Source organism: Pleurodeles waltl, chromosome 4_2 (genome assembly GCF_031143425.1).
Source record: "Pleurodeles waltl isolate 20211129_DDA chromosome 4_2, aPleWal1.hap1.20221129, whole genome shotgun sequence".
NCBI lineage: Eukaryota > Metazoa > Chordata > Amphibia > Caudata > Salamandridae > Pleurodeles > Pleurodeles waltl.
In genome coordinates this window covers 692,361,277-692,382,473 of record NC_090443.1, presented here as the reverse complement: position 1 = coordinate 692,382,473, position 21,197 = coordinate 692,361,277, and the positions used below count along the sequence as shown (strand labels likewise).

Genomic DNA, 21,197 nt, shown 5'->3' with positions numbered 1-21,197 from the left:
TGCTGAGTGAAGTCACAGGTACTGCGTTGATCCAATGTGGAAATGCGTCAGAGTTTCTGTTGCACAGCAGGTGCCGTGTCAACTCCTCATGCAGGAAGGTGGCTCAGTGATGCGTCGATCTGGTATGGATGTGCATAAAAATTCCGGTCACAACCCAGGCACTGCGTCGATCTCCACTTGGGGAGCCGGGCTGAGTCTTTCCGGTTCGGCGATGCAGCAATTTTCTCACCGCAGGACAGGCTGTGGGTCGATTCCAGCAGGCTGTGCGTCAAATTTCATTGCATAAGGAGTTTCCTTGAAGAGGAGAAGTCTTTTTGGCCCTGGGACTTCAGGAACAGGAGGCAAGCTTAATCCAAGCCTTTGGAGAGCACTTCCCAGCAGAGTCAGAGGCCAGCAAGGCAGCAGGGTAACAGCAAGGCAGCAGTCCTTCACAGCAAAGCAGTCCAGGTGAGTCCTTTGGGCAGCCAGCCAGCTCCCCTTGATAGGTTGTGGGATCCAGTTCAGAGTGTCTGTCCCAGGATGTGTCTGAGTTGGCAGGGTCAGGGACCCAGATTATATACCCAAAAATGGCTTTGAAGTGGGGGGGTCCACAAAGAGTGGTTTTGAAGTGCACAAGGCCACTTTTCAGTACAGGTCTGTCTGCCAGGGTCCCAGTAGGTAGTTTGGCAGTCCATTGTGTGAGGGCAGGTCACTAGCCTTTGAAATGTAAGTGTAAGCCCCTCAACCCTTTTAGCCCAGGAAGACCCCATTCAGTATGTAGATGAGTGCAGGTGTGACTGAGTATCCTGTGTTTGTGGTCCTATGGGTGAAATGCACAAGGGAGCTGTCAACCAGCCCAACCCAGACGTGGATTGGAGGCAGGCTGTAAGGCACAGATGGATTTTAAGTGCAGAGAAATGTCCACTTTCTAAAAGTGGCATTTCTAAAATAGTAATATAACATCCAACCTCACCAATCATCATGATTATCTAATACCATTCTGGCCATACTAAACACAACCTGTTTACTCCTTTCTGATCAGAATCTACCATTCAAACAGTATATGAGGGTAGCCCTAATGCTAGCCTATGAAAGAAGCAGGCCTTGCATCACTGGAAAATTAAGTTAGGAATTTTCCCCTATCAGGACATATAAAACTCACAGGTATATGTCCTGCCTTTTACCTACACAGCACCCTGCCCTATGGGTTACCTAGGGCCAACCTTAGGGGTGACTTATATGTAGAAAAAGGGTGAGTTTAAGGCTTGGCGAATAATGTTAAATGCCAAGTCATAGTGGCAGTGTAACTGTACACACAGGCCTTGCAATGGCAGACCTGAGACATGGTTAAGCGGCTACTTATGTGGGTGGCACAATCAGTGCTGCAGGCCCACTAGTAGCATTTAATTTACAGGCCCTGGGCACATGTAGTGCACTTTATTGGGGACTTACAAGTAGATTAAATATGCCAATTGGCTATCAGCCCATTTTACCATGTTTAAGGGAGAGAGCACATGCACTTCAGCACTGATTAGCAGTGGTGAAGTCCGCCGAGTCCTAAAGCCAGCACAAATGAGGTCAGAAAAAGAGAAGGAGGAAGGCAAAAAGTTTGGAGGTGACCCTGCAGAGAGGTCCTTTCCAACACCACTGTTGCCACATTCTAAAGGATTTTCAGGTCAGGCTGACAGAGCTCTCTGAAAACCTGCCAGCACATCGCTGCTTGTCTGTTTTGACTGTAAGCAGAAAGAACAACTATAGGGTTGGAAAGGAAGGCAGGGAAATGGGTGGGGTGTAGTTAAGGATGGCAGGTAAAGTATTTTTTTCACATTTGCGTCATGAAGAAGAGGTTATCCTCTGCCCCTTGGATAGCAGTGAGAAGCAGGGGCAGATGCTTTTGGGGACCATTCATTACATTATAGATATAGATGGGTAAATATGAGTCACTGGGTGTTTTTCACAGAATCTCTCAGTGAGAAACATCCCTATAACTCACACTTACCCATCTATAATTCTATGTGCTGTGTAGGGCTTCCATTGGAATGAATATCAGATTCTAAATATGGTTGTTCACAGGTATGAAGGAGCAACATTGCGAAACAAAGGTTGCTGCTTTCAGTTGGTGCATCATAAAAGAATTCCAGACTCTTCTGACAGGGTTCTCTCTGAGCCTGTTACTGCAGCACTGGTTCTAGCACAGCCTTGGAAGGGTAGGGAGTGCGAGGACACAGAGGCCCTCATTCTGACCTTGGCGGTCTTTTCGCAAGACCGCCGAGTTACCGCCGCGGTAAAGACCGCCGACCGCGGCGGTATGCCGCTGCGCGTATTCCGACCGCTGGGAGCGTTCCGCCGGAATACCGCCAGCAGCCACACTGGCGGTCGGCGGGAAAGTGGAGACTGGTCAACCTCCACCGCCACGCCAGCAGAACACCGCCCCCAGAATTACGACCCACATTTCTGTGTGGCGGTCTTCTGTTGGCGGTCTTCTGTTGGCGGTCACGTCCCTATGGCTCCCGTCGCCTCCCGGAGGACCAACGCACAAGGTAAGTTGATCGTCCGTGAGGGGAGGGGGTGGGGGGGTGTTGTGTGATGTGTGCGTGCATGGGGGTGTGCGTGTGAGTGTGTAGAGGGGGTGTGTGAGTACGTGCATGCGGGCGGGGAGTGCTGCTGTGCCTATGGGCAATGTGTGTAGTTCGGCGGGTGCGCATGTCGGCATGTATGTGTGCGGGTATGTGTCCCCGTTGTGTATGTGTGTGTGTAGGGGGTGTGTATATGTGCATGTTGGGGGTGTGTGCATGTCGGGGTGCGTGTATGTGCATGTCGGGGTGGGGGTGGGGAGGGGGTTCGTACCACCTCTGGGGGGTTGCAGGGGGGTGGAGGGTGTGGGGGGAGGACTCGGGGGGGCAGTGGGGGGTGGGGGAGACCCCTATCAGTGCCAGGGAAGGAATTCCCTGGCCCCGATAGTGCCTACCGCCATGGTTCGCATGGCGGTTCCCGAACGCCAGAAACCGCGGCGGTAAGCAGGGTCATGATACCGTTGGCGGTCTTGGGTCGACCGCCGGACCGGAGTGCGCAGACTCCAGCCCGTCGGTCATGACCGCCGTGGCTGTCGGAGTGGGGAAGTGGCGGTCGGTCGCGGCGGTGACCGCCGCGGTCAGAATGCCATTTTTAATACCGCTGGTCTGTTCGCGGTCCGACCGCCGCCTCTCCGCCGACCGCCAAGGTCAGAATGAGGGCCAGAAGAGTGTGTTGAACATTGGTGGCAGGTGGCCAGGTATTCCTCTTTCACATATGGATATTTGGGACAGTGAGCAGTAGTGATGTTACGTACAACTCCTCAATCACTCCTCTTCCTCTGTGAAAACAGGGGCACAACATTTTCAAGGCCACAGATAACATACCATGCATATAGAACATACAATTATAGATGGGTATATAATGTGAACAACAGCAATATTTTTCACCTCTGGGTTCTGAGTGACATCATCAGAACTTGGCCTTTACTTTAGTTGTTTGCTTAATTAACTCAGAACCCCTCAGTTAGAAACATCCCAGTTATTCCATGTCACCAAAATATAATTCTATAAATAGATGGCCCTGTAAAAGGTTAGTATCAAATGTGATGAAACCTAATCTCTTTGGTAAATAGGCACATATCAGGGATTTCACACCATGCAGTAATTTCCACTGCACATGTGTAGGAAGATGGACTGAAAGATCCAGGAAGACAGCTCATTGAAATAAGATCTCACTGCTGAACATATCTTGTGATCAGTGTGTGAAAGGTTTCAGTTCTGGTGTGTCTGACACCGCCCTTCATCCTTGCAAAGCTGAGGAAATGAGTGTTATTGACAATTATTTACAGCACTGTGAAATAAAAAACAGATTGTTGTAAATAATGAATGTGTCCTTTAGTTACATTGTTTAGTACAATCTACAGTCCTGTGTTGAAATGCAAAGTAAGTGTGTGTGTGACAATCTGAATTTCACATGCACATTGATATATTGAGATTTACATACTTGTGTTTCAGGACTCCTCGTCTTTAATAACTGAATTGGCATCTGAAAAATTTCAGAAGCAAACTGGTACTGAAGACCACCGCGATTCTGTAGCTCAGTCTGAGGAGCATTCACTTGATTGCTTTTAGTTTCCACAAAAGTGAGCACTTGCCTGAAAGAAAGGTGAACAGAACATGTTAGCTCCCCAGTTGTCTTGTCAAACACCATAGCTTGCATAAGGACGGGTAAGCATTGGTCCTAAAGTGCCATCTGCTTGGAGTGTGCCGATCCCGACTTTGTCTTCGTACGTGTGTGGTCATCTGCATATAGACTAAAAATAACGGGTTTTTGAACTGTGGGATGAGGGCAGATGTTCAGTTCCTCCTGCTTCCTAACTGACCTTTCTGGAATAGCAGATGCCCATTGTCTTCCTCACTGAGAAGCTTAATTTCCTCTGACCCTACTTAAACGTTGCTTCAGCCCTGATCCCCTCACAGTTATCAAAATAAACAAATACAGATTCAATGCCAGAGCTGTAGCATAAGACTCAAACTTGGTTGTGTTTAACTTCATCTCATTACAATAGTTTGGTGAGCTGGGGATCTGGATTCGCTTTTCGTCACCACCTTTCAGTTTCTAGATACAGCTACTGGTTGTGAAAGATGTCTTGGGCAGGAACCCTCTCAGTCTTCCCTCCTTCATTTTAACCTACTTTGAAGGAGAACATACTGCAACATAGAGAGGTGCTGAAAATCAATTTAGAGACCACACCACACTAAACTGTTATGGTTGTTTACTAACGCAACTCTGTCAATGATATTCAGCAGAAAGTTGGAAGACAACAGTTTACAAGCAAACATCTAGTCAGTCTTCTGCTACAGCATATTTGTCAATCTGCTAATGTCTTTTTGTAGATGCTACCATGGACACAGATTCATCAGGGTAGTGGAAGGGACATTCCGCATTCCCTTGACCACCATTGTCATCACAAGGCCAGAATGTTTCTCAAGCTAGCCCCTCAGCAGACTCATGTTTGCTGCCAAGTGCCTAAGGGTAAGTCAGATAGTGGAAACTCCCAAAGGTAAATAGGGTTTGCAGAGCCTTATTTTTCTTTCTGTTGCTGATAACCCCTGCATAATCCCAGAGGCCCAGAGAGGAAGGAGAGTGCCAGGGTACCAAAAGGCAAGCAAGAGGTGCAAACTGCTAGCCTTGGCTACTTCAAACTCATGTTTATGGAAAATAGCTCAATAAAGAAAAAAGATCACCATTGGGGGTGAACTTCCTTGGGGTAATAGCCTCAAACTTTAGAAAATCATCTTTAAATTTGAGGAATTACATCACCAACCAATTCTTAGTCGGACCCTGGTGAACAAAGCTTTTCTCACTGTCTAAAATGTGTAGCATCTATAAGCTCCCCACCTCTCCCCTGGTAGTACTTTCAATGTGTGGGCATTGAGGAGCTATGGAAACAACGTCTAATTTATAGGGACAAAGTATCTAGAAGTATCTTTTTGTGCACAACTGTGTTCAAATTCAAATTTGTGGGGGAATCTTGACATACACTCTATTAGAAATGGGGTTCTTGGTTGGCAGTCAGGTTACCCTCTGTCCAAGCAAGAACCCTCACTCTAGTCAGGGTAAGTCACACGCAATCCAAAATTATCCTGTGCCCACCCTCTGGTAGCTTGGCACGAACAGTCAGGCTTAACTTAGAAGGCAATGTGTAAAGTATTTGTGCAATAAATCATACAATAACACAATATAGCACCACAAAAATACACCACACAGTGTTTAGAAAAATATATAATATTTATCAGAATAATTGTAGGTCAAAACGAATAAAGATGCAATGTGAAATTGTAGAGATATCACTGAAAAGTGATATAAAGTGTCTTAATTCTTTAAAAAGCAAACAAAGTCTCCTTCAAGCACAAAGTACCTGGTTTAAAGTGGAAAATCTCCACAAAGGGCTGCAGAAGAAGAGATACGTGGAAAAATGGTGTGTACGTCGATTTCTCCTCTGCACATACGGACTTGGTCGTTATTTTTCACGCGGGGAAGTCGTGCGTCATTTTCAGGCACGCGGACAGTCTCTTTCTGTGGGTCACGGGATTACCAGATGTCCCGGGGTCTGTGCGTGGATTCTTCAGTTTCTTTTCCAGCTACGCGTCGTTCCGGGAGGCTGTGTGTGGAATTCTCGCTCTCATGGCAGGCGTCGCGTCGATTTCCCCTCTGGAAGTCAGGCGGCGTTGTCCTTGCGAGGCCGTGCGTCAAAGTTCCGGTCCCCCCGAGGTGTCGCGTGGATCAGCGTCAGTGTGCAGCGATTTTCTCGCCACGGAGCAAGCTGTGTGTCGAAATGTTCGGCGCACAAAGAGTCCAAATGAAAAAGAGAGGTCTTTTTGGTCCTGAGACTTCAGGGAACAGGAGGCAAGCTCTATCCAAGCCCTTGGAGAGCACTTTTACAGCAAGACAAGAGTTCAGCAAAGCAGCAGGGCAACAGCAAGGCAGCAGTCCTTTGTAGAAAGCAGTCAGGTGAGTCCTTTAGGCAGCCAGGCAGTTCTTCTTGGCAGGATGCAGGTTCTGGTTCAGATTTCTTCTCCAGCAAGTGTCTGATGAGGTAGGGCAGAGGCCCCGTTTTATACCCAAATGTGCCTTTGAAGTGGGGGAGACTTCAAAGAATGGCTAAGAAGTGCACCAGGTCCCCTTTCAGTTCAATCCTGTCTGCCAGGGTCCCAGTAGGGGGTGTGGCAGTCCTTTGTGTGAGAGCAGGCCCTCCACCCTCCCAGCGCAGGAAGATCCATTCAAAATGCGGATGTATGCAAGTGTGGCTGAGTACCCTGTGTTTGGGGTGTGTCTGAGTGAATGCACAAGGAGCTGTCAGCCAAGCCCAGCCAGACGTGAATTGTAAGGCACAGAAGGATTTAAGTGCCTTGCAATGGCAGGCCTGAGACAAGGTAAAGGAGCTACTTAAGTGGGTGGCACAACCAGTGCTGCAGGCCACTAGTAGCATTTAATCTACAGGCCCTAGGCACATATAGTGCACATTACTAGGGACTTATAAATAAATTAAATAGTCCAATCAGGTATGATCCAAGGTTACCATGTTTGAAGGGAGAGAGCATATGCACTTTAGCACTGGTTAGCAGTGGTAAAGTGCGCAGAGTCTAAAAGCCAGCAAAAACAGTGTCCAAAAAGTGGAGGGAGGCAGGCAAAAAGTTAAGCCTGACCACCCTAAGGCTGTCAGGTCTAACATGTGTCCCCCCCAGCTGAAAGTGGGGAGAGATGCTCGACCTCCTGGGAGCTCTCATCGCTAAGGCGGAAGTATCTGGAGAGACCATCAGCATTGGTGTGGTCAACCCCTGGGCGATGCTCCACCGTAAAGTCCATCCCCTGTAGGGAAATGGACCACCTCAAGAGTTTGGGATTCTCACCCCTAATCTGCATGAGCCATCTGAGGGGCCTATGGTCTGTTTGAACCTGGAAGTGAGTCTCAAACAGGTAGGGTCTTAGCTTCTTCAGTGCCCAGACCACAGCAAATGCTTCTCTCTCAATAGCACTCCACCTTTGTTCCCGTGGTAATAGTCTTCTGCTAATAAAGACCACTGGTTGGTCTGAGGCCTCCTCATTTAGCTGTGCTAGAACAGCCCCTATGCCGTGCTCTGAAGCTTCTGTCTGCACAATAAATTCCTGGAAGTAGTCAGGGGCCTTGAGCACGGGGGCCGTGCACATGGCTTCCTTTAGAGAATCAAAGGCTTTCTGACAAGCCTCTGTCCAATTCACCAACCTAGGTTGTTTCTTGGAAATTAGTTCTGTCAAGGGGGACACAATGGTGCCATAGCCCTTGACGAATCTGCGGTAGTTTCCAGTGAGGCCCAAAAAGGCTTTCACCTCAGTCTGTGTTCTAGGTTGTTGCCAGGCCTTGATAGTTTCAATCTTGGCCTGGAGTGGCTGCACCTTGCCACCACCTACCAGGTGTCCCAAGTACACCACGGAACCCTGCCCAATCTGGCACTTACAGCCTTGATAGTCAGGCATGCCTGTTGCAGAGCCTGAAGCACCTCCTTGAGGTGGAGCAGGTGTGCCTCCCAGCTGGAACTGTAGACAGCTATGTCGTCCAGGTAAGCTGCACAGAAGGCATCTTTACCAGCTAGGACCCCGTAAACCAACCGTTTGAAGGTAGCGGGGGCATTTTTCAGTCCAAATGGCATCACCCGGAATTGGTAATGGCCATCAGGGGTGGAAAATGCTGATCTTTCTTTAGCCCCCTCAGTCAGGCCGATCTGCCAGTACCCTGAAGTAAGATCGAACGTACTCAGGAACTTGGCAGCTCTGAGTCTGTCAACGAGCTCATCAGCTCGGGGGATGGGGTGAGCATCAGTCCGGGTGACTGAGTTGAGAACCCGGTAGTCCACACAGAACCGGAGTTCTGGCTTCGCACCTGGGGCAGTAACCTTAGGAACCAATACCACCAGGCTGGCCCAGGGACTACTGGATTTCTCAATAACCCCTGAAGTCAACATCTTGGAGACCTCCTCCTTGATGCTGGCCTTCACCTTATCCGATAACCTGTAAATTTTGGTCTTCACAGGGGGACTGTCACCTGTGTCAATGTCATGAACACAGAGGTGGGTCAGTCCAGGAGTAAGGGAGAACAGGGGGGAGAACTGCTCTAACAGCTCATAGCAGTCTCCTCTCCAGGTTAGAGTCAGGGAGTCAGAGAGAATGACACCCCCCACTGACCCATCCCATTCTTTGACAGAGAGGAGGTCAGGGAGAGGTTCACTCTCCTCTTCCATGCCCTCATCGGTGACCAGGGGCATACTGACCTCAGAGCTCTCAAAGTGAGGTTTGAGCTGGTTGTGATGGAGGACCCTTAGGGGGTGCCTAGGGGTATTGAGGTCCACTAGGTAAGTGGCCTCCCCTTTACGCTCCTTGATCTTAAAGGGGCCAGTCCAGCGGTACAGGCTCCATCACCCAAACTTTGTCTCCAGGTGAGAACTCAACCAGAGTGGTCTTCCGGTCATACCACTCCTCCATCACCTCTTGACTGGCCTCGAGGTTACTCTGGGCCTGCTTCTAGAATCGTTGGGTTTGGTTGCAGAGGGCCAGCATGTAGCTGACCACATCCTGGGGAAGTGACTTTGGAGCTTTCTCCAAGCCCTCCTTCACAATGCTTAGGGGTCCCCTGACAGGGTGACCATAGAGAAGCTCAAAGGGACTGAACCCCACCCCTTTCTGGGGCACCTCTCTGTAAGCAAACAACAGGCAGGGTAGGAGGACATCCCACTTACGCCTCATGGCCTCAGTCAGGCTACTAATCATGCTTTTCAGGGTCTTGTTGAATCTCTCAACAAGCCCATTGGATCGAGGATGGTAAGGGGTGGTAAACCGGTAGGTCACCCCACACTCATCCCACTTGGACTTCATGTATGCAGACATGAAGTTTGTGCCCCTGTCAGACACAACCTCCTTAGGGAATCCCACACAGGTAAATATTCCCAACAGAGCTCTGATTACCACCGGTGCAGTCACTGTTCTCAGAGGGATTGCCACTGGATAGCGGGTGGCAAGGTCCACCAAAACCTGGATAAACCTGTTGCCCAAGGCAGTTTTGGGGTCCAAGGGGCCAACAATGTCGATGCCCACCCTTTCAAAGGGGGTGCCAATGACGGGGAGCGGGAGCATGGGAGCCTTACGCCATTTCCCTGTCTTCCCACTAGCCTGGCAGGTGGGGTAAGCTCTGCAGAAGTTATCTGAGACTGTCCTCATTCTGGGCCTATGGAAGTGGGTGTCAAGTCTGTTAAAGGTCTAGTCTTGGCCCAGGTGTCCTGCCAGGGGTATGTTGTGAGCCAGATCCAGTAGGAAGTTCGGGTAACACTGGGGGACCACCAGCACACGGGCTGCCCCAGGACCTGGAACCTTAAGCTCACTGTAAAGGAGATCATTCTCCCAGTAAATATGGTGAGTGCCAGAGGCGTCACCTGCTGCTTGGGCTGTGGCTTGTTGCCTCAGACCCTCAATGGTGGGGCATTCCTTCTGCACCTTGCTGAATTCTGCTCTGGTTGGCCCCCCTCTACTTGCCAGCCAGCAAGTTCAGGTAGGTTACCCAGGTCAGCTATGTCCTGCCCAGTGGGCTCAGGGTCCTCCTCCTCCTCAGGGGCCTCGTCCACCAACGTGGGAACACTTGAGGCGGGTTTCCCTCGCCTTTTGCCCTTCCTCTTTGCAGCTGTCTGGGCCATTTTTCCAGGCTCCAGATGCCCTTGACTCCCTTCCCGGGCAGCCATGGACCGTGTGGTCATGCAGACCCACTCAGGTAACCCTAACATCTCCAGGAGAGATCTGAGCTCTACTTCTTTCCAAGCAGTATTCTCAGGATCATTGCCTAACAGACAATCTACAGGCATGGCAGGACTCACAGCTACTTTCAGAGTACCAGAGACTCCCCCCCCCACTCAAAGGGAACCAGAGCCACCGGTAGGCGACTCTCACGATTGTCAGCGACTATGACCTGGTGGAATGTATTAGGGACTATCTGCTCTGTTGACACCAGCTGACTCTTGATAGTAGTCATGCTGGCTCCTGTGTCACGCAGAGCCTCTACCTTTTGCCCATCAATGGTGAACCATTGCCTGTACTTGGAAGTATTTTGGGGCATGTGGGCTTTGGGCACCATTTCTCTTTCTCCCAGGGACACTAGGGAAATCTCTACCTGCTCCCCAAAGCTATCTGGGTCCATCTCCCCCCGAGCGCTACACTAGTCAACCCAGGGGTCTGTCCAGTAGTGGACGGTGCCCTCTTGGAGCACTGGGGGTCGCCTTTATAGTGACCATACTGGTAGCACTCTAAGCATTTGGGGTTGGATCGCCCTGATTTATCATAAGTCCCTGGCTTTTTCCCAAATATGGAAAAGGAATGGTTGCCACCCCCTCCCTGGGAATTCTTTTGGGGGCCTTTGGAGAGTTCTTTATCTGTAAGTTTATCTCCCCCCTCTTTCTTCTGTTGGGAACCCTGACCACCTTTGTGGGTGTCCCCCCCAGGTACCTCTTTGGACACTCTGGTGCTAACCCAGAGGTCTGCCTCCTCAGCAAGCTTCCTGGGATCAGTCAGCTTAATATCTACGAAGTGCTGGTGCAACTCTGGAAAAGTAGTATTGAGCATATGCCCTCTCAGAATCAAGTCATAACCCTTTAAAATTATCTACTTTGTTGCCCCGCACACATCCATTCAGTGCCTTACTGGAAAAGTCAAATAAATCAACCCATGATTGTGTGGCTTGTTTTGTGCTGTCCCTGAACCTCTGACGGTATCCCTCAGGGGTCAGCCCAAACTTGGCAAGTAAAGTGGCTTTCTGAAATGGGTATGTGTTTTGATCAGGTTGATCCAATGTGAGAAGTGTGTCCCTCCCCAATGGCGGCAGATAACGCCACATAGCTACCCCCCATTGCCCTTCAGGAACTTCATGAGCCCTTAGTGCAACTTCATAAGCAGCTAACCATTCATCTATGTCATCTCCCACCACAAAACTGGGCACCACATTTTTGGGTATACGAACATTCTTTTCTCCAGCAGGTCCTGTCTGTATTCTGCCACCATTATTGCTGGGTTTAGACTGTCTTGCCTTGATCTCCAGCTCCTTGAGACTCAGTTCATGAGCCAACAATAGTTTCATTTCAGCCAAAGCTCTTTCAGCTTCCACCTGTTTGGCTGCTCTTTCAGCCTCAGCTTGTTTGGCTGCTCTTTCAGCTTCAGCTTGTTTGGCTTCTCTCTCTGCCCTCTTTTCTTCCTGTTGGGCCTCAATTTTCAGTTTTGCAATTTGCAATTGGAACTCCCTTTCTTCCCTCCTTTCCTCTGCGGTCAGGCTTTGCACAGAGACACTGCTCCCTGGTCTGGAAGGGGGCATAATTGCAGTGGTAACATTACCCACTGATGGCAATAAAGCCTCTGAGAGGCCATTTTCTGGCTCCTCTTCCTCCTCATCCTCCTCTAAATGGGCTTCTGCCCAGGCCTTCAGTGCCACTTGAAAGTCATCCTTTTTGGAGGCCCCTTGGGTGGGTACTCTCAACACCCTGCAGAACCCTCTTAGCTGTTTGACAGTATGTCTCCAACAGGGCTAGGTCCAAATCTCCTACTTGAGACCCAACCAGAGACATGTTGAGTGAGGATTTAGTTTTTGAAAATTGGCAGGAAAACGAATTTGCAAAAAGAGATGAAAATCAAGTTGACCTCCAACTGTCGGTAGGTAGTGAAATACTTAGCTACTGTATGTCACTGCACAAATACAAATCCTATCCTCACGGCTGATCACCAATGTTAGAAATGGGGTTTTTGGTTGGCAGTCAGGTTACCCTCTGTCCAAGCAAGAACCCTCACTCTAGTCAGGGTAAGTCACACACAATCCAAAATTATCCTGTGCCCACCCTCTGGTAGCTTGGCACGAGCAGTCAGGCTTAACTTAGAAGGCAATGTGTAAAGTATTTGTGCATTAAATCATACAATAACACAATATAGCACCACAAACATACACCACACAGTGTTTAGAAAAATATATAATATTTATCAGGATAATTGTAGGTCAAAACGAGTAAAGATGCAATGTGAAATTGTAGAGATATCACTGAAAAGTGATATAAAGTGTCTTAAGTCTTTTAAAAAGCAAACAATCTCTTTCAAGCACAAAGTACCTGGTTGAAAGTGGAAAATCTCCGCAAAGCGCCGCAGAAGAAGAGATACGTGGAAAAATGGTGTGTATGCCAATTTCTCCTCTGCACACACGGACTTGCGTCGTTATTTGTCACGCGGGGAAGTCGTGCGTCATTTTCCGGTGGGCGGACAGTCTCTTTCTGTGGGTCGCGGGATTACCAGATGTCCTGGGGTCTGTGCATGGATTCTTCAGCTTGTATTCCGGCTGCACATCGTTCCCGGAGGCTGTGCGTGAATTCTCGGTCTCACGGCAGGCATTGCGTCGATTTCCCCTCTGGAAGTCGGGCGGCGTTGTCCTTGCGAGGCCGTGCGTCGAAGTTCCGGTCGCTCCAGAGGTGTCGCGTTGATCAGCGTCGGTGTGCAGTGATTTTCTCGCCACGGAGCAAGCTGTGTGTCTAAATTTTTGCGCACGAAGAGTCCAAATGAAAAAGAGAAGTCTTTTTGGTCCTGAGACTTCAGGGAACAGGAGGCAAGCTCTATCCAAGCCCTTGGAGAGCACTTTTACAGCCAGACAAGAGTTCAGCAAGGCAGCAGGGCAACAGCAAGGCAGCAGCCCTTTGTAGAAAGCAGTCAGGTGAGTCCTTTAGGCAGCCAGGCAGTTCTTCTTGGCAGGATGCAGGTTCTGGTTCAGGTTTCTTCTCCAGCAAGTGTCTGATGAGGTAGGGCAGAGGTCCTGTTATATACCCAAATGTGCCTTTGAAGTGGGGGAGACTTCAAAGAATGGCTAAGAAGTGCACCAGGTCCTCTTTCAGTTCAATCCTGTCTGCCAGGGTCCCAGAAGGGGGTCTGGCAGTCCTTTGTGTGAGAGCAGGCCCTCCACCCTCCGAGCCCAGGAAGACTCATTCAAAATGCAGAAGTATGCAAGTGAGGCTGAGTACCCTGTGTTTGGGGTGTTTCTGAGTGAATGCACAAGGAGCTGTCAACCAAGCCCAGCCAGACGTGGATTGTAAGGCACAGAAAGATTTAAGTGCAAAGAAATGCTCACTTTCTAAAAGTGGCATTTCTAGAATAGTAATATTAAATCCAACTTCAGCAGTCAGCAGGATTTGATATTACCATTCTGGCCATACTAAATATGACCTTCCTACTCCTTTCAGATCAGCAGCTACCACTTCAATACTGTATGAGGGCAGCCTCAATGTTAGCCTATGAAGGGAGCAGGCCTCACAGTAGTGCAAAAACGAATTTAGGAGTTTTACACTACCAGGACATGTAAACTACACAGGTACATGTCCTGCCTTTCACCCACACAGCACCCTGCTCTAGGGGTTACCTAGGGCACACATTAGAGGTGACTTATATGTGGAGAAAGGGGAGGTTTAGGCTTGGCAAGTACTTTTAAATGGCCAAGTCGAGGTGACAGTGAAACTGCACACACAGGCCTTGCAATGGCAGGCCTGAGACAAGGTAAAGGAGCTACTTAAGTGGGTGGCACAACCAGTGCTGCAGGCTACTAGTAGTTAATCTACAGGCCCTAGGCACATATAGTGCACATTACTAGGGACTTATAAATAAATTAAATAGTCCAATCAGGTATGATCCAAGGTTACCATGTTTGAAGGGAGAGAGCATATGCACTTTAGCACTGGTTAGCAGTGGTAAAGTGCGCAGAGTCTAAAAGCCAGCAAAAACAGTGTCCAAAAAATGGAGGGAGGCAGGCAAAAAGTTAGGGGTGACCACTTTAAGGCTGTCAGGTCTAACACACTCCAAAGTTATCTTCTAAGGGGCAAGCTTTTGAATGTCTTGGAGTAAAGTCATCTCACATAACTAAAAACAAAGGGTTCTCCTCTAAGCATTTACTTTTAATTGCATTTGAAATGTTGGCTCTGTGAAATTATTCGACACCAAAGTAATTATTAATTCTATAAATCAAAAACGTGTCCCTGTGGCACTCAAACCTCTGACGCAGATGTTGTCAAATGCCTTTTCAACCTCTTCTGTATTCTGGATACGTTGTGTCATTTTACAGCTTCCCTCAAGAAAGAATTAGCTTTTAGATTACATTTAGTTCTCAGACATATTCTAACATGACTCAGACACAGCACCCTTTGTCTTTCAAGGCTCGACCTCCAATAGCACAAAGAACCATGCAATGCAGGAAAGTCTCTGCCTTTCCTCTAGCAATAACTGGGTGACAAGTGACAAGTGGACTTAATACCCCATTAAGAGATGTAATGCTCTTCTGGCAAATGTGGAAAAGTAAAACTGTTGAAAACATGATTGTATTTTAAACCAGTTTAATATTCCCTCAAGACTCATACATTTCATTTTCCAAATACAAAACACCCAACATGATAGCTGTATTTTTCACAATTGCCTTTTGTTATTTATTGCACAAATGTTGATCATGATTATTTCATGTCAGTGAACTTTTAGATTCATATATTTTTGTAGGACAGCTCTAATTTAAAAATACTTTGGGTGGTTCACTAGGTTACTTTGGACCATAACTATAAAAAAAATCTCAAGGTTATCCTTTGCTCACTGCTGTTTGCCAACATATGTGTGGCTTCATGAAGTTGTAAGGGTGGGTGTTATGTGCTTATGATGTACAGGATGGTTATTGAGTGAACAGATATGTTTAGCTGTTTCTAGAAGGACACCAAGTTTTTATGAGCTCAGGTTGAAAGTGGCACAGTATTCCACAGCTTGCCTGCTGAAAGTAAGATAGCCAAACCCCATTATTACCTTATTATACATTAGAATACATAAGATGTTTTTAGCGGTGATGATCTGGATGATACACTACGATATAACGAGTCTAACTAAGTGATAGTATTTAAGAACCAAGCCAATTCATTGATCTGGTATGACCTTTGGCAAGCAGCAAACAAAGTTGAAATGAAATACTCCTTGTCAGTCCTAAAAGCTATCACCACATCATGGATATGTCTTAGCAGTAGAGAAGATATGAAAGCATTTGTAAACACAAACCATTTCCAATTCAGAAGGCAATGAAGACGGAGGTGTCAGTTGTGCTTTCATTGGCAGGTAGATATATTTTTGTTTTTATGGCAACAAAACCGGTGCCATGAGATGCACATTGAGAGTAGCTGACTCTCATAATGGAAGGATCTAAACTATCAATGATGAATTGAATATGTTGTGTTTATTATGAAAGAATTTAAACCTTTATGTAAATAGGTAAATGACCTTGCTGGTCTAGCTGTGAATCACCTTAATATGAGGGCTATTTTAAGCATATTAAATAGCTGCTTCACTGAAAAATAATCTATTTAATTTAGGTTTAAATAGCTAAATTTGCTGATATGATCCTTTCAGGACAGGATATCTAATTTCATGATGGTCCTGCACAAAACAGCCACAGATAGACTAGGGACTAAATGAAAGTCACCCACCTGGCTTCCATTACAGCTGCACCATAGAGTTCGTAGAATGGGGAGAACTGATACACCTGTTGTGCAGTCACTTCAGTGATTAGAGCACCATCATCTCTGGGCTTCATCTTGTAAGTAAATGTAGCTGCCCTCCTTAGATTCTTTACCATCTACGGAAGTATAGAAGCACATAAAATGATCACAGAGAGCGACGATGTTAAAAGGCACGTTTGAGTCAACAAATGTGACATGGATGTACCTTCTGCCAAGAATTGCTTTTTTCCACGTAAGCCATGCCAATGTTCTTCTCCACTTTATCCTGGCAGTTGTTCAAGTCTCTGGATTTCACAACAATTATTCTATCTGTTCTCTTGTCTTCTTGGATCACATACCTTGTGTGGCACACACCAGTGACACCAGACTGTAAAAATTAGCAAAGACAATTAAAACTGCTGGGCTGAATTCTGGATATTGGTTTCCTCATAGGAACATATTAAGAAATAGTTAGTTTTGCCAGTTATCAAAAGTGTCTGCTGTACATAGCCCATCACCTAATGCAACCAATTGATCTGCAGGCCATGAGATAGCAATAGGTGGTCACCTGATTTTCTACAAGTAGGATGTTCTATGAAACATCTCTGTAAGTCATTTTACTGATCCTTAAGGGAGAACACCACGCCACTTTCAGATGTGTGAGTGATGCAAACAAGTGTCATTACTTCACACCAATGTCTGCATCGGTTAACTTTGGATGTAAGGTTCTATTGAGAAAATGAACTGTCTTGTTTCTAGTAAAATAGGGTTAACAACTCCATTATGGCTGTTGCTTACATTTCGGAGCATGCTCTGCCACTGTGATACAAGCTGGAACTTATACATTAAGACAGTCTTAGCAGATGCTCCCTTATCACTCTGGAGATATATTGTGAGGGTTCATTATCTACACTAAAAAAATATTTTCTAGACTGTTGATTGACATCATCACATCATGAATGAACCTAGCTGGAAACAATGAGAAAGACATCCAGTGCGTTGTTGACTAGGTTCCCATCAAACTTCAAATTATGTCATGGAAACAATGGGAGGTGTACATCCTGGACATTATGGGTGAAGATGTACATTTACCAATCTACTATGTATAGTTCTGGAAATAAACACGAATTACTGAAACTAACCATTCTTACATGTCCCTTTGCAGCTCAAACTGGGCCCCAACTTTCAGACCCCACTCTACTCAACTCATAGCATTTGTAAATCCATGAGGCAGCCTAGGTGAAACTTTAAGTTGCCTTTATCATATTTTACAAGCAAGTTTATAATTTTGGGCATGCCACTTAGATACAAATTTTTAAAAATATGTTCACATGACATTACTAATGCATCTCAATGTTTGCTTACAGCTTTTTTTGAAAATAATGGAAACTAACCTCTTGCAAGTCATAGACGTTTTGTGTTTTCTTGATGGTGACCTGCAGCATGTTCACGATTCCTCTATAAATGTTAAGTATAGTTTCAGAAACACTGTCTGGAGCATAAATCGTTCCGACGCGTCCATTGCTGTACTCAAACTTTACAGGTCTGGCCAGCTGAGCAGCAATACTTTGGGTCAGCTTTGAGGAGCGAGTGAATGGATCCTTGGGCCAGATGCCGATGTACTCTTTGATTTCAGGAGATGTGATCTGTAAAATAAAAGTTATTTTTAGAATCTTTAAAAGGTGTTATTATGTATCTTGAAGACAGTACCATTAGAAACTGTAAGGTGCTGTCTGCATCCTGTAGAAGATAGATGCTTCTGATTTACACACAATGCTCGCACCTGTGTGTTACACTGTACACTTTTGTCTGTAGTACTGGTCACACGGTGTATAAATAAAGTATTCCTAAATACAAATATGTATATCATTAACTTTATAAGAATTATTTTAGACCAACGTAAGTGCTTAAGGATTATGATTCTAAAATCATACTAATTTGTAAACCATGCGCTTCAGTGTATCCTAATTTAAATATTTCTAATGTAAATATCTAAAAAGCAAAGCTGTTTTGTGCTGCCTAGCATTTAACCAAGTTTAGCTGCGTCAGCCACCTCAACCCTGTTCTATGTACATAAAAAATGTACATTCCTGCTATTTATTCCCACCCCATTCTGGCTGCCTTTCCCCACCCCAACCCAATTGAAAAACAAAATGTCTGTCATCCTCTTAACTTTTCACTCAACACTCAGCATTAACCAACACTCCACTTCCAAATACTGAAACAAATACGGTGCCCTGTCATACATCCTCATCACCCTCTCTTCATTGCCCCTCCCAACGTCACCCAAATCTAACACATTCACTGCCTGGTGATCTTCAACCCTCCGTGCTTTCCCCACATCACCTAAAGCTGTGCTTTACTGTAGGCCCACTGCCAGTTGTGGGTCTCTCATGGCCACATCGGCATGTACTGGAGTTATCTGCCTTCGATCTCTGCAGAACTGTGGCTGACTATGAATATGTTGGCTGTGGAGCAGCAGAGTACGAGTTTCTCCACCTCCCTCAGGTTTGTGGAGACCTGACAGAGGTGGGATAAGGCTAGTGAGGCAGAATCATGTGTCATTCTGCAATTTGTCAAAATGGGGAGCACCCTGTCTTCCATTCCAGCATTTGTGACCCCAAGGCATTATGGTAAATGCAGTCATTAGCACGAATTTGAATAGAGCTTTGAAAGTTTTTCAACATTTTTGAAATATTATTCAAATTCATTCTAATGACTGCATTTATCATGATGCTTTGGGGCTATTCAAGCTAAAATGTAAGACAGGGTGCTCCATTTTTGGATTGTGTATTTAACGGCTTCCGTGAGCCTTTGAGCTGACGAGCTCTGGTGAAGCACCTGTGCGCCTACTGAGTGGTACAAAAACCTGAGAATATGTTTAGGCCGCATTTCAAGCAACCCCATCTGCCACACTTTGCTCTCCGCTGATGACGGCCGAAAGCCAGAAACAGGTGTCTGGAGATACGGCACTCACCGCACCAACTTATGGTGAAAAACTTTCTACAACGTTACAGCACTTGCTGCACCCATTTATGGTGAAAGACTTTTTGAAATATTATTCAAATTCATTCTAATGACTGCATTTATCATGATGCTTTGGGGCTATTCGAGCTGAAATGTAAGACAGGGTGCTCCCTTTTTGGATCATTCTGCAATTTCAAGGAATCTCTGGTGACCTGGGTGAGGGTGAGGAGCACCAGGGAAATGAGAACTATCACTGGTGACATTGGAGCCGAGGAAAATCAACTGACTTATGTAATATCAGAGTAGTGACTTGGAGGATGTAGAATCTGGAATGTAACATTCCTGCTGTAAAAATCATTCATCTAAAATAATCTCTTCTCATTAAAAAACACATTAATTACTCAAAGTTTCTGATTTTTTAATATCTTGTTCTCTATAAACACGTATCAATGTTTGCTCTGCTCTAGACAACCCAGAAGAGGAATCATTGCCAGGTGTGCCCAAATAGATGTTTTTTAAGTTAATATTTATACTTGTATTTGGCTGTGGAGCAAGTAGGGTTTTTTATCTTTATGAAAGGTACTGTTGGAACATCAGTCATAATAAAAAAATAATACTTTTGAATGGTAAGGTGGCTAGGTCTACCAAACTAGTTTCACTTTTATAGAAAATGCTATGATGGTAGGAGAACCTCCTCCCATTGCTTACCTTGTGCCATCTCCTAACTGCGCGCTCCGCACTGTGTTCATTATTACCTTGAGGAGATACGCCTTCTGTGCAAATCCACTGATCTCCACCTTACAGTTCAGTTTCATTCCAGATCTGGCCAGGCCAACCTCCGGTAACCCAGTCAGGATAATGGCCTCGTACTGGAAGACGTAGGTCTTGCTTTCACTGAAGACGGGTTCTGGAAGAAAACATAGAGCTGAACGCTGAGACAAACATTTCACCTGGTAGTGACCCAAGATAATAAGATGCATTGATGCAATTACAGGTAAACACACCACTCATAAACAAAAAGACACATACCATAGTTGTACTGCTCGCTGCCTGTAGGAGGAAACCAAAGAGGAAAGGTGAGAAACAGTTTAGAACCAAATACATAGGTTAACTGTATATTGAGGGTCGCTACATTAAATAAATGAAGCTTCTCTTCATTGTCCAACTGTTCTCTTTCTCACAAGCTCTGGAAGACACATTTAGCTTGAGCAATTCTATACAACAACTATATATATATATATATATATATAAGTTTCTATCCATCACCACATCTTTCCATTGAAAAGACCAGGACTGCGAGCTTACCCACAAGAGCAACCAGAAGGGCTAGGATGACTCCCCACATGGTGGCGGTGAATAGAGCAGAGCGCTTGTGCTCTTGCTTTTATAGGAGAACAATACGGGAATGTGGGTACTTGCCAGCTTATTTTGGCTGATGGGTCAGGTTTTTATCAAGCAGGGCAAACATTAGTTTTCACCCACAGTGACATCAATGTTTTACCTTAAATAGAGATGCAAAAAGGCCTGACATAGCTATTTTTTTTAAAATAATGGATACAATAAAATAATGCACATTTTCTTTTGTAAAGATGTATGAAAAGTCATTGCTTGTCACACAATGATGAAAAAAATGCGTGTTTGGCCATGCGGATGAGATTTACCTGAGGATTTTGGCAGGCCGTCCTGTATACCTATGAAAGGTTGCGAAAACCTTGTTGTGGTCATTCTGAGTCGTCCAGACAGATTTTATCTAAATGATAGTGAATCCAAAGGATTGTGCAAACTGCATGATGACACCAGAGTAGACACTGTTCTCCATTAATTTATTTTGTGTTTGCAGTGACGTATTTTAACACATTTCTTGGTTTATATATGAAATAAATAAATGTGTGGATTATTGCTGCGTGCTCCTGAATCTGGTGTTTAGTGCAGCTGTCGCCCTTAATTCATCCTCTCTTTTTACACAATACAACACAGACATTGAGGTCACTGCTGTGAGGCATAATGATATATATAAAACAAAAACCTTATACCTTTGTATATATCTGCACCCAAGCCCTAGACTCTAGTAGTAACATTGCTACTCCAGTGTGACAGACTATAGTAACACTAATAATGTAATGTGGGAAAAGCAGCTGTCTGAGCACATCACCAAGCGTCACCTAAACACGTAACATTCAGTTT

At 45.9% G+C, this 21,197-nt stretch overlaps 1 protein-coding gene across 2 annotated transcripts in view; it reads right to left on the bottom strand.

Annotated features, from left to right (window-relative positions):
• The window catches only part of LOC138293201 (vitellogenin-A2-like), a 79,166-nt gene extending 58,808 nt beyond the window's left edge, over positions 1 to 20,358 (bottom strand). For both annotated transcript variants that reach the window (XM_069232288.1, XM_069232289.1), the window contains exons 1-7: positions 20,319 to 20,358; positions 20,043 to 20,063; positions 19,769 to 19,920; positions 17,441 to 17,692; positions 16,273 to 16,434; positions 16,035 to 16,183; positions 3,997 to 4,147 (exon numbers count right to left, since the gene is read on the bottom strand). In XM_069232288.1, the coding sequence (XP_069088389.1) occupies positions 3,997 to 4,147; positions 16,035 to 16,183; positions 16,273 to 16,434; positions 17,441 to 17,692; positions 19,769 to 19,920; positions 20,043 to 20,063; positions 20,319 to 20,358 (927 nt within the window). The remainder of the gene's footprint in view (positions 1 to 3,996; positions 4,148 to 16,034; positions 16,184 to 16,272; positions 16,435 to 17,440; positions 17,693 to 19,768; positions 19,921 to 20,042; positions 20,064 to 20,318) is intronic.
• Between the last annotated feature and the right edge of the window lie 839 nt (positions 20,359 to 21,197).